The sequence below is a fragment of the Xenopus laevis genome, chromosome 1L, assembly GCF_017654675.1.
Source record: "Xenopus laevis strain J_2021 chromosome 1L, Xenopus_laevis_v10.1, whole genome shotgun sequence".
NCBI lineage: Eukaryota > Metazoa > Chordata > Amphibia > Anura > Pipidae > Xenopus > Xenopus laevis.
Window position 1 is genome coordinate 10,888,645 of NC_054371.1, and position 13,947 is coordinate 10,902,591.

The window sequence follows — 13,947 nt, forward strand, 5'->3', positions numbered from 1 at the left end:
CCTTTGTACATACACTGCTTGTGTCCTGCACTCCTGCAATAAAAATGGCCCCTAAATGGCTCAACCGTAAACTCTTTATTTTTCTTGTACTCACAATAAGTGGATCAGGGGATTTCCTAGGAAATGGAGGATCTTAGATCAAGAGCAGCCGGAGGACCACAGTAAGTTTGATTATTAATGCAATGAATATATTAAAATACAATCATAAATCATGAGTAGTTAAAGAAAAACTGTCCTGTCACATGTCCTGCTCCTAATGTTCTTAAATTGCACATAAGGGGCATTTCCATTATGTATTAGTATGGACATTGTGATGCCCAGCAATCTACTCCTGGTGAACTATATGTTTCTATGGACACTGAGATGCCCAGCAATCTATTCCTGGTGAACTGTATGTTTCTATGGACACCATGATGCACAGCAATCTATTTATGGTGAACTGTATGTTTCTATGTACAGCATGATGCCCAGCAATCTATTTCTGGTGAACTGTATGTTTCTATGTACAGCATGATGCCCAGCAATCTATTCCTGGTGAACTGTAGGTTTCTATGTACAGCATGATGCCCAGCAATCTATTCCTGGTGAACTTTATGTTTCTATGGACACTGTGATGCCCATCAATCTATTACTGGCGAACTGTATGTTTCTATATATATATATATATCACTATACTTGTGTGTATATATATTGTGGGGGTTCACTCGCTGGTAGGCTGCAAAAGAGGCGACTTCACACACCAGGATCGGTTTAAGGGCTTCCTGCCCGCGTTTATTTTCCAGCGGCTGCAGAAGTTTCCCCTCGCAGGGGGAAGGTAACCGAAACACAGCAGTTCAACAGAAAAAATCCAATCTTCTGGTTCACAAAATAAATACTTTGCTTTCTCTCCTGAAGCTGAGAACACCAGCAGTTTGTCTCACACACATTCAGCTGCTCAGCATCAGGTGTACTAAATAGGCCTAGGGCCTCTTGAAAACCTGGCCTATGGATTTGGGAATCCGCCCCACCCTACTCTTGTGGGTTCCCAGTAAGACCAGTCCCGGATCATTAATTACAAAAACCTTGCAGAGAGACATAGTGTTTTCTCAGCTAACAGCACTACTGGTCTCACCTCAGTAACAATATCTGAGAATCTATGGCCCAACATACATTCCATCAATCACTTTTTCCCAGGAAACTGGGGACCTTTTTGTCACCATACCACAATATATATATACACAGAGGTGAGCTGGACATGTATTTAAGGAGATGAGCAGCAGGTGAAGAGGGTGAGTGAGACAAGTTCATGTGGTTGTAAGTTGCTGTTCACTGGTTAAAGAGATTCTCTGAAAGTGACACTATTCTGTACTTGGCTGCAATAAGATATTTTGTTTTATGTTGCTGAATTCAAGCTTATCTTTATGCTGCTGGTAAAGCTCATTTGAGTTGAAAAATAACCGGATTGTTGTTCCTTCACTCTGGCATGTCCTGCTGCATTTATAGTGCAAATCCCGGGGTGATCCCCCTAAACTTCCCAATATATATAATGATATCAAACAAGCAGCTGATATTTATACTCACAGACGTGACCCATGGATTATATTCCCCAGATAAACAGTAGGAAGCTGTTTGCCATTTCACTGATTGACATGTATCTGCCTGTCCCTCATCTTTGTGTCTCCCATTATCTCCGGGTTTAGGCCCAGACTGCGTGTGCGGCACAAGGAGGCCGTGGGAGTTTGTTATCGCTCTTTAATCTCACTGCTAAATAACATCATCGTCAGTGGAAGATCTATACAACTCAATATCTCACTGAAGTCTTATTTAACAACTTAACTTTTCCACTGCTGCTGGGAGCGCCCCGGCAGAATTTTAATGAGCGATCAATCTATATCCTTCCCCGGCTCTAGGCAAGACCTTCAGCAAGAAGCAATTACATTCTTACACTCTCCGGAAATGTGTTTTCATTTAACTACATGAGTAATGAGCAGTAATGAAGGACTTAAAAGCGGAAGTTCAGCATCAATTAACAATTAACTTTTAGTGGATTCTATAGCTATTATATAATAATATAGCGCTAGTCATCGATAAACTGAGGGCTGCAATTGGTCCCTGGCATGAAATTGACAATATTTATTTAGTGCTCATTTGCTCACCTTGATGGTCCTAAGAGCTTATTTGTACCCTGGGTACCCCTGGAACTATAGCAGGGTGACACCCCAATGTTTCTATATATCTGTAACCTTGTTATGAGCTAAGGGGGCCCAGTCTGAAGGCCAGTTAGGGGGAGATTTGAGGTGAGTGTTTATTTGTGCCCTGGGTACCCCTGGAACTATAGCAGGGTGACACCCCAATGTTTCTATATATCTGTAACCTTGTTATGAGCTAAGGGGGCCCAGTCTGAAGGGCAGTTAGGGGGAGATTTGGGGTGAGTGCTTATTTGTACCCTGGGTACCCCTGGAACTATAGCAGGGTGACACCCCAATGTTTCTATATATCTGTAACCTTGTTATGAGCTAAGGGGGCCCAGTCTGAAGGTCAGTTAGGGGGAGATTTGGGGTGAGTGCTTATTTGTAACCTGGGTACCCCTGGAACTATAGCAGGGTGACTGTTACCACAATGTTTCTATATATCTGTAACCTTGTTATGAGCTAAGGGGGCCCAGTCTGAAGGCCAGTTAGGGGGAGATTTGGGGTGAGTGTTTATTTGTGCCCTGGGTACCCCTGGAACTATAGCAGGGTGACACCCCAATGTTTCTATATATCTGTAACCTTGTTATGAGCTAAGGGGGCCCAGTCTGAAGGCCAGTTAGGGGGAGATTTGAGGTGAGTGTTTATTTGTGCCCTGGGTACCCCTGGAACTATAGCAGGGTGACACCCCAATGTTTCTATATATCTGTAACCTTGTTATGAGCTAAGGGGGCCCAGTCTGAAGGGCAGTTAGGGGGAGATTTGGGGTGAGTGCTTATTTGTACCCTGGGTACCCCTGGAACTATAGCAGGGTGACTGTTACCCCAATGTTTCTATATATCTGTAACCTTGTTATGAGCTAAGGGGGCCCAGTCTGAAGCTCAGTTAGGGGGAGATTTGGGGTGAGTGTTTATTTGTACCCTGGGTACCCCTGGAACTATAGCAGGGTGACACCCCAATGTTTCTATATATCTGTAACCTTGTTATGAGCTAAGGGGGCCCAGTCTGAAGGTCAGTTAGGGGGAGATTTGGGGTGAGTGCTTATTTGTAACCTGGGTACCCCTGGAACTATAGCAGGGTGACTGTTACCACAATGTTTCTATATATCTGTAACCTTGTTATGAGCTAAGAGGGCCCAGTCTGAAGGCCAGTTAGGGGAGATTTGGGGTGAGTGCTTATTTGTGCCCTGGGTACCCCTGGAACTATAGCAGGGTGACACCCCAATGTTTCTATATATCTGTAACCTTGTTATGAGCTAAGAGGGCTATATCTAAAAATTAGTTCTCCAAAAGGGGTGTGAACTGAAACACTGACCTAGAATGCTACAGGTTATCATATATTTTAAGATGAAATCCCCCCTTTTTAACCATTCCCCAGACATTGGATGATGGGGGCAGGCACAATTGGTTCCCTGGTTATTGGGGGAGTCACATTCTGTGGCACAGTCTAATCAATGTTGTTAAAAGCTCCCAGCAACCCTTATACCTGTGTATTATGAAGCCTTCACTGACCTTTTCTCATTCTGTAATTTTATGAATTATTTTTTAATTTGGCTTCATAGTATTTCTCAGCAGGGAAATCATAGGCCGACAGAATGGGTAATTTTAACTGCATGTCCTGATGTTGCTTGGATCCTGTTTTATGGTAACTGGGGGTAGAGTCCTGCGCGGGTCCATTTTTTGGGACCCGTACCCGACCCGTACCCGCAACCTGCAATCCGCAACCCGGACCCACGACCCGCATTCTTACCCGCTTGAAACCGCTACCCGACTCTACCCGCAAGTACCTTATCCACAACCTGGACCCGCTGACCATCAAGAAAAGGGCTGTCATTGTAAACTGGAAGAGACATCATCTGAAGTAGCAAAAAAAAAGGAGTAAATATTGCTATTTAGAAGACCTGCAGCGCGACCTGTGACCCGGAGAACCGCCGACCCGCATCTTTACCCGCACCCAGAACTTCTCCCCTCAACCCACAAGGTACCGCAGGTTTTTGCGGGTAACCCGCGGGTACCCGACCAGCTGCAGGACTCTAACTGGGGGCCACTGGGGTATTTTTTATGGTTAAATGAGGGGCAGTGCAATCGATTTAGTGACACTAACCCTGATGGGAATGAGGGGAATGGCCACAGTCAGCTTGCCTTTTATTTATCTGTATATTCCCTGATGGAGTAAACGCAAGCAGAATGGACCATATTTACAGACACACAGTGGTATGAGCAAATCTGGTGCAAATGGCATCATCATTAATGGGTTAGTTCACCTTTAAATTAACTTTTTGCAAACTGTAGGCAGCGATATTCTGAGACACTTTGAAGTTGGCCTTATTTTTTTGGATCTCTGTCGTTTTTGAATGATTTAGCAGTTTGGTATCTGGTTGCTAGGGGCCGGTTTACCCTATCAGCCAGCAAGTGGAATAAATGTGAGGCTGGAAGAAAAATAGGAGAAGGACTGAACGGGTAATTTGAAAAAGTAATAAAATTTCAGGCTCCCAGAGGAATAGATTTTGAGATGCCGGGGTCACAGGCGCAATAGTTAATAATGTTCTTGTCCCAATGACATAAAGTGACCCACGGCATGAGCGCACCCACCCATTTAATGTTTTTATTTATATATATAGTTAGTTATGGGAAAATTAGAAGGAAGGTGGGGGTGGGTGAGTGGGTGAGTAGCACCTTTGAATATGTTCCTGCCCTAATTCTACGGTGGGGATATATATATATACTGTGACCCACTACTGAGAGTTTGTTCCTTCTTTATTTCCTCTGTCACTTGCTCAGCATCCTGGCGCAGCTCACAGGTCCGTAATGCACCTTTAATTGCAGCAGCATGTCCGTCCCGGGTGTTGCACTTCTGCTGCTGCGTCTGTTCATCATAACAGGTGAGGAACATTCTCATACTTATCCCTTTGCTTATCCCTTTCTCTTCTCTGCTTCTGACTCAACGTAGCAGAAATTAGTCCTCCTCCAGGTCCGTTAATCATCCAGGATCTGCTACATCGCTTCAGGAGTCAGAACCAGCAGTGCAGAGAATAAAAACAGTCAGATACGAAAAAAATAAAAATTAAAAACAGAGGAAAATGTATTGCATAAAGAAAGGGAGTTTTTTGTGTGGTTTCCCCTTTAAAATGATGCTGACGCTGTCAAACCTCTGGTGCATATAAATCCCCATTTCTGTGCAAGGCCAGAGGCTTCATAAGTCACATGTGGAATGGAGACCCATGGGTTCAATCTGTTGGGGAAGTCAAATCTGGGGAATATAGTGTATATATACTGCCTATTCACCCCTAGAGCTTCAGTATAGTTAGACACTGGTAATTATAAGAGACCTATATATATAATTACAAGACCAATAATACTGTCACTCCTTTCCCACTTACTTTCTCCCAAGCTTTAGAGTAATGTCAGCAACTAAATGGTAACAGTTACTTGAATCTGAAAATGCTGAGATGCACTTCCCCTTTAAGGTGCATTGCCCTTAACCACAAGATATTATTGGCGACTAAAGCAATATGCGCTTTCATATCTGTAGATCGTCCCCTCGCACTCTCACACACCGGGAGGTCACTAATCCAATGAGCAACGTCGATCGTGCAAAGCGTCTACTTATTCATGTAATTCAGCATCCAAGGGCAACTTCATCCAAACACTTATTTTTGCATAATAAAAGAAAAAGTCATTGTAAGCAGTTTCCCGATTTTCTTTCATTTTTCAATAGTTTTAAGGTTACTTGTAAAGGTAATTGCTAAGCAGTGTCCAACTGTCTGTCCCTTTCTGTTCTCCATGTCTGGCTCTTTAAAGAATGTAGCAGAAGTCAGTAGCCAGAAATAAACGGATAGAGATAATATTAGGGCAAAGGCCCCAGGGTTTATACTCAGTGAGAGCAAATTGCATTTGTGAGGGTCGTGACGCACAAGTACAGACATATTCCCTCTGGTTTAAGCTCATCGAGGCTGCACTTGAATTCTCAAGTCATAACCCATTGTAACATCTAGCTAATAGCTCTGATCAGTCAACTATAAATGTGTTACAAAATTGTATGTAGGGATGAACAGAATCCAGGATTCAGTTCGGGATTCGGCTAGGATTCTGCCTTTTTCTGCAGGATTCCGAATTTGCATATGCAAATTAGTTGCAGGAGCGAAATCACGAAATATTTTCTCCTTCCCACCCCTAATTTGCATATGCAAATTAGGATTTGGATTCAGTATTCGGCTGAATCTTTCACGAAGGATTCTGTGGTTTCGGCTGAATCCAAAACAGTGGATTTGGTGCATCCCTAATAGAATGTGTATGGGGAGGCTGGCACTGACTGGCATGATAGGGTCCCATACATACACTGTAGAGTGTTTCAAATAATAAATGCAGTATAAACAGGCTGCAGCCTGTGTCTCATTATACACTGGGGTTTATCTGGGAAGGCTAATTTGTGTAACTGCTACCTCCCCTTACCTTGTTCACAAGAAATAACTTTCACTGTCCTGTTTAGTAAAATAAATAATGCAGAAAAAAATACCAATATTTTTTTGTAAAGGAGAACTAAAGCCTAACTAAAGAAGTAGCTAGAAATATTGTACGTGATGTTTTGTGCTTCTGTAGCAGCCCAAGGCAACCACAGCCCTTTAGCAGTAAAGATCTGTGTCTCCAAAGATGCCCCAGTAGCTCCCCATCTTCTTTTCTGCGGATTCACTGCACATGCTCTGTGCTGCTGTCACTTACTGAGCTTAGGGAGCCACTCACAATATACAGTACACATAGAATAGAAATGTCACAATATAAGGCTGATTAGTAATTAATACACATAATTACTACATGGCAGCACAGAAACCAGTGCAATTAGCATCAGAATTGAATAATCAGCAAACCTGTAGCATCAGCTTATATTACAGCCAGGGAAGCTCATTTTCTGCTGGATAATTAGTGACGAGCCCTAAGCTTAGCTTCTCAACAGCCAATCAGAGCCCACTGAGCATGTGAGTGTCACAGACACTTTCCAAGATGGTGACCCCCTGTGACAAGTGTGAAGTCCTGGATCATTGCTGCTATTGACAAGCTCAAACTTTAGCCTCGTGCAATAAGTTCACTGTATAAAATATGGCATTTTTAGCCATATTCATTTTTAGGGTTTAGTTCTCCTTTAATCAAAACAGCAGTCAAATAAGCAAAGCTGGCCATACCTGGGTATAGACTGCCTTCATGACAGACATCAGGTTGGTGTGAAAGTCCCCTCTAGTGTGGAAGTGCACGGATAAAGCGGTTCAACAAAAAATAAAGCTGAGTTACTTACCCTTTGCCTATAATTTTGGTTAAGAAATATCTATCGGTTTGATTATTAATTGAGCTAAACCGGGAAATGAAACTGAAAACTACTTTCTGTTTCTAACTTCCTGGTTCTTGTGAGATGGATAAATAGATTCTCCTTTTCTCATTGCCCAGATAATCCTCCTGTATAACAGACCTATGACTATCGGAAAGCCAAAACAGTCACAGCAAAGGGGCAAGTGGAGGAGGTTGTTTACGCAGGGCTCATTCTCTTCAGTTAAACTAAATACAGCAGAGGTAGTAAGTGTGAGAGGCATAGGATTATAGGCTAATGGCAGGTGGTGGGACCTGTCTGTATTAAAGACGATTCGACATGTCATCAATGTCTCTTATGTAAATCACTCGTTATTGCTTTTAAAGGGAAATAATAATCAAATGCTATATCCTATTGTGAACAAACAATCAGTCTGCAGGGATGTGATATAATGGCCTCTTGTGGGGGAATGTAGTAAAAAGTGCAGACTTTTCCCAGGTCTTGTAACCCATAGCAACCATTGCATCTTTTAATGATAGGTAAGATGTGGACATTTGCCCCCTGCAGCAGTCAGACCTGGAGAGAACTTATAACAAAAGGTTTTGGAGATGAACATCTCCCCTCCATAGTGACATGATGGGATGAGAGTGGGGGGTTTAGCGGTGCAGGTAGAAAATGAAAAACAAGTTTTTTTTTTCAGTTTCGGAGTGAGGGTCTTGTGGCATAACAGGATGTGGTTGTTACAATGAAGTGCAAGAATGAACCTTGCTCAATGTCAAAGTGAAAGTAAAGTGTGAGATTGGGGGAGAATGAACCACAATAGAAGTGAGTGGGCTCCTAGTCAAAGTGGGGTTCTCACAGTGACACCTGTACCCTCTGCGCACAGCGTTGGAACAATGAGATTTTACTGAGCAGAGACTTTCCCCACAGGCTGGTTTCTCTTCTTTTATCTGTTTTTTATTATCCTGTTTTCTACTATCTACCTGAATGGAAAACATTTTCTTATAGACACAGTGCAGGCCTCACTTATCTGCAATAACATGATAGGGGAACATCATATCCCAGGGCTAAGCCCCCCAGTAGTACCATAGTAATATTTCTCCTACTCAATGTAACTGAATGTGTCTCAGTGGGACCTGGATTTTACTATTGAGTGTTGTTCTTAGATCTACCAGGCAGCTGTTATCTTGTGTTAGGGAGCTGTTATTCCAGGCTGCTGGGGGGAAAGCCGGGGGGGGGGGGGATACCATTCCAATTTGCAGTAAATAGTGACTGAAGTTTATCAGAGCACAAGTCACATGACTGGGCGCTCCTGGAACACTGACAATATGTCTAGTCCCATGTCAGATTTCAAACTTTAATATACAAAAATCAGTTTGCTCTTTTAAAAAACAGATTTCAGTGCAGAATTCTGCTGGAGCAACACTATTAATGGATGTGTTTTGAAAAAAACAGTTAAACTTCCCATATTTTACAGGATCCTGTGAAGCCCTCAATATTTCTGCCTCTCAGCCACATGTGCGAGGGACCAGGAACAACTCCCTTCTGCTCTCCACAACCTACAATTTTCCCCCAGAGACCAACTGGATCCAAATCAAATGGGAGCTCCTGGAACCCAAAACGGAACTGGTCAGATGCTCCATACACAAACCAAACTCTGCCAGTGAGGAAGAAAGCCTGAGAATCAAAACGTTCCCACCTGAAGGATTCGAGGGGCGCATGCAAATCATCCCAGAAAATGGTTCTTTGGTTATTCGTCACCTGACACAGAGTGATAATGGCGTCTATCAAGTGACACTACGAGATTCAAAGATTGTTGTATCCACAACCATCAACGTCACGGTGGAAGATCCTGTGAAGTCAACAAGCTCTGTGTTGGAACATGGTAGGTAGGAAGAAACACTTTCTTGGGGGAAAGTCAGTGGGACCATAGAATATCTCCTTGGGTGTAACAATAGGAGCAGCAGAGGCTGCTGGGAAAGAGGGAGTGTAGAATACTCAATGAGCTGCTAATGGATGTGCAGTTGGTAACATAAATCTAAGAGGGCCTTGCAAAGATTTTGCTGTGGATCAGCTGGGTGTTGGTCTTCAGTAAGATTGGGCAAGACTGTTTAGAGCATGGATTAAAGGTAGGCCTTTGGACGGGAAGAGACAGTGGAATATATAAGTGGGTGTAAATAACGAATTGGTTCAAGTTCAGACAGAGTTCTGATTAGTGATGGGCCAATCTGTGCAGTTTCGCTTTGCTGAAAAATTTGTGAAACGCATTGAAGTCAATGGGTGTCAGAATAATTTTGACGCGAGCGACAATTTTTATGTGTGCGACTATTTGGTCCACATGCATTAAAGTCAATGGGCGTCCGAATATTTTTGACACATGACAATTTGTACGACAATTTTGACAAGTGTCAATTTTCTTTGACGTGGCAGATTTTTTGCAGAAATTTGCCACAAATTTGTGTCTGGCGAATTTATTCACCTATCACTAGTTCTGATGTCTGGTGAAGCTTATTGAGGAGCAAGTTGCACAAAGAAGGTCTGAGATGCCTCCAAAGGACAATGATAGGCTCTGTGCTAATTGCCTACTGGCTGGCTACTAGTCTGCAGCAATGGCCGGCAAATCAGACTGGCGTCTCACTATTATCTCAGAGACAAGTTAAGGTGGCCATACACGGGCCGATAAAAGCTGCCGACAGACCGAGTCGGCAGTTTATTGGCCCGTGTATGGGGGCCCCCGACGGGCTTCCCCGATCAAGATCTGGCCGAAAGTCGGCCAGATCTCGATCGGATGGGATTAAAAATCCCGTCGGATCACGGCCGCATCTGTTCGTTGATGCGGTCCCGCGATCCGACCGCCCGTTTGCGAACGCTAGGATCCGATCGTTGGGCCCTAGGGCCCACGATCGGATCAGCCCGATATTGCCCACCTCAAGGTGGGCATATTGGAGGGAGATCCGCTCGTTTGGCGACATCGAATGAGCAGGAATGTTCTAGCAGCAAGCAGGCATGAACTCTAGATATGAATCCCAGCTAAGGCCTTGCTCCTGAGTTTAGCAGCCAGAAGTAAAACAGGAGGCCGCTGAGAAGGTCCCAGGAGACCCTTTAGTCTGTTCCTAGGAGCTGTCAGAATCAGACACAAGCTCCGGAATAAACACAGGCCTTATACTTCGCCCCACTGGCAACTTGACATGTGATGACAGCTCCAAACCTGCGTCTCAACAGAAAATGCCACGTTTTGTGCTGTTTATCGGTAAAATCCCAAATAGCCTTGTTTTGCCTACACAAGAGCTGCCACAGCAGAAATGTGTGATCCATCTCCGAGGTCCAATTGTGTGAATAATATGGAGATAGAAGTGTTACTAATCACTAGCAATGTGAATCAGACCTCTTACACTGGCAGGCCCGGGCCAACAATAAGGCACTTCAGAAGTAGAGTGTTCCATTAAAGGCATATGTAGTATAGCAAGTTTTGGGTATGCAAGATGATTGGCCCTGGCATGCAATGGACTTGTACTGTTAATTATATATTGCCTGTTTGGCACTGAGTATATATGATTATATGTTTTACTTGCAGTGTTGGTATGACCCACCAGGAGCTCCAAGAAAGTCTCAGTCAATCTGCTTCTTCCATTGGCTGCTCTGTTGGCCCACAGTCTTGCCACAGGCCATGAGACCCCACCAATCACTGCAATGGCTCCCCCATCCATAAAGTAGAATGTTCCCAAAGGAGAAGTTCTAGCAGGGAGGGGAGGCAATACAGGGAGATGACAGTAGAGATGATGTTTATTCTGTTTCCAGCAGTAAAACCCATGAGCTGACTTTGCATCTTTCCATCCCATGTAGCTCCAGTCATTCCTAATAACACAGAAACTAGGATGGAAAACCAAATGGCACCATATTGCTTCTGCACAAGCAACTCCAGCAGCATAAGTATGCCCACCTCCGCTGGCATTGTCCTCGGCAGCCGAATATTCACAATACTCTTTACATTAGCCGTCTTCTTTGGCCTTGGCTCGGACAAGAAGCCGCCCAGGAGATATATAAGGAAGTATTATGGGCCCCGTGGCATTCAGTGAGCTTTTTGGTGAAGAAACATTTTAACATCCAGGTTGAAAAAGACAATGATGTATCTGCCAGTACAACAGTCTAAAGGAGACAGTCCCCTACTTCTGATAAAAACCCATTTTGCACCTAATCTCAATAGATGTCCACTGCAAGGACCTACTAGTAAATAAAGCATCACATATTAATACCTAATGATCATATCCCCCATATTCTCTTCTCTAGTGTAACCAATCCCAACTTGGCCAACTTTTCCCCATAACTGAGCCCTCTTCCCATCAGGATTGTGAGCTACTGAATGACTGTAAGTGAAATAGCCACTAAAGTGACCAACTGCAAGAGGCATTGGGTACATGTTAAGACCCCTAATGGTGCTTGATTGTTAAGTTCACAATGTATTTCTCATCAGCGACATGCCTGCATGGAACAGTGTATATATTCCTTTGTGGCTTGCACGCACAGTCTGTCTCGCGGATATTATCTCGCCTGTTAATTACTGTTTATTTTTAACACAATGCTGTTGTCTTGTACAGATTAGTGAATAATTAGCTTGATATTAATCAATCAGAAATGTGGCACAGGACATGGTTTTCAACTTGGTGATTGTGCAGCTTTATTTCTTTATATAAATATAAATATCTCCTCATTTGCATACAGACCTTGTCACTCCTTCTCTCTGCAAATAAGAGGTCCCAGTAACAGCAGTGCATTGTAATGTAATTAATTCCCATGATGATGGGACCCCCATGACTGCATTAGGTGCCCTGATTCCCAGGGGCTGCCGTACAATTGTTTTTCTGTTGTTTTCTACAGGAAATGGAGCTTGATGTAACATTGAGTATTAATAACATGTTACATTGTGCTGAGACTACTCAGACCAACTTTTATGATAACTGTGGCCCTTTAAGTGCTGGTGCATGTGGCCCCATTGCACGGCGAGTCACTATACTGAGAAATGTTTGTAGGTCACTAGAGCTTTGGCCGCAACATCCTCTGTGCAGATATTGAGTTCAGCTTTAGGCTTAGAGGTGGGGTTGTGAATTTGTGTAACACAAACATAATTTCAAGCAACTTTGCAACATACATCATAAAAAAAATATGCAGACTTTTCATAATTTTTTAAACGTTTCTGACAGTTCCCTAAGCCCAGCCCCCTGCTCTCCTGCTGATCTGTCTGACTACTTTGCTGAGCTGGCTGACTACTGTTACTTTGTATCAACAGCCATCTGTCCTCAGCCTGCATCCTCCAAACTCCACAATAAGGGAAGGAACATCCCAGTGCAATGCATTGTGGGTTATGTAGTTCCTGCATGCTGTCTGTAAGCTGTGGAGAAGTTGTTACAATGTGTAACATCAGTGTTTAGTCCCTCCTTCCCTGCCAGGATTTCAAATGATGCAGAAAGAGAAGAACTGTTACACAGTTGGATTTCAGCATAGAAATGGCATTTATTTATACTTTTTGAAGAAACAGGTAATGGGTTTATTAGGGGTTTCTGTGTTATGTGGCCTCTTTATCAGATTTTGGTGTGGAAGCCAGAGTTCCCCTTTAAGTTTTTCTTTCCCTCTGTGCTTGCATCCAAATGAAAACAACCCGCCACATTCCCTAAATTCTTCCCTAAATTACCAGCTCAGGTGTTGAGCGCCTGTTCAACATGCCACAAAATGAAAATCCATTGCTTGAACTACCTCTGTTCTACTGGCTGAGATTTCAGCCACCCCTATCATTACAATGACAATGATCCAGTCCTGGCTTTTTTAAAACCTGATACCGTTTTTTAAGGTTTTTATTTAAACATTTGTAACATTGAGACAATAATAAACAATACAACACTGGTTTTACAGATGTGTTTTGTTTCTGTGTCTTAAATACACCCAGTACATCTATATTGATCAGCTGATGACATAGAGAAAAAGGGGGGATTTGGGGTTCTCAGTGGAGGGAGGGGCTATAGTCTCAGAGGGTTACCCATATAGTGTTAGTCTATTGCCTCAGCCCATTCTCCCCATATCTTGTGTTTTTGGGAGCACCCCTTGCAGTGTAGGTGAGATGTATCCGAGGGAGAAGGGCTGAGCCATCTAGTAAGTGTTGGGGGAGAATGAGAATTGAAGGAGGATACACTTCCTATAATAAAACAATAAGGTTTGGAAAAGGATAAGTGTCCCAGATTTAAAGACAATATTATCCACAATGCAGAATAGGCACACTTTGGGTGTAAGTATTTTAAGCAGGGATGTTGTGTTCTGAGTATAGTCCAGTACCTGCTCCCAAAAGTGTTGTACCTGTGGGCATAGCCATATCAGATGGAGGTAGTCCGCATCGCTGATGCCACATTAAGGGCAACGAGACGAGTCTTGGGCTCCCATAAGATGTAGCCGTAAGGGAGTCAGATGAAGCCTGTGGATGATTTTAAATTGGATTAAT

The 13,947-nt window shown here is 43.3% G+C and overlaps 1 protein-coding gene across 1 annotated transcript; it reads left to right on the forward strand.

Annotated features, from left to right (window-relative positions):
• The first annotated feature begins 4,605 nt into the window (after nt 1-4,605).
• Nucleotides 4,606-11,539, forward strand: LOC108719395 (hepatocyte cell adhesion molecule). The gene is made up of 3 exons (XM_041583677.1): nt 4,606-5,049; nt 8,941-9,348; nt 11,307-11,539. The coding sequence occupies exons 1-3, from the start codon at nt 4,998-5,000 to the stop codon at nt 11,537-11,539; spliced, it is 693 nt and encodes a 230-aa protein (XP_041439611.1). The 5' UTR covers nt 4,606-4,997.
• The last annotated feature ends 2,408 nt before the right edge of the window (nt 11,540-13,947 follow it).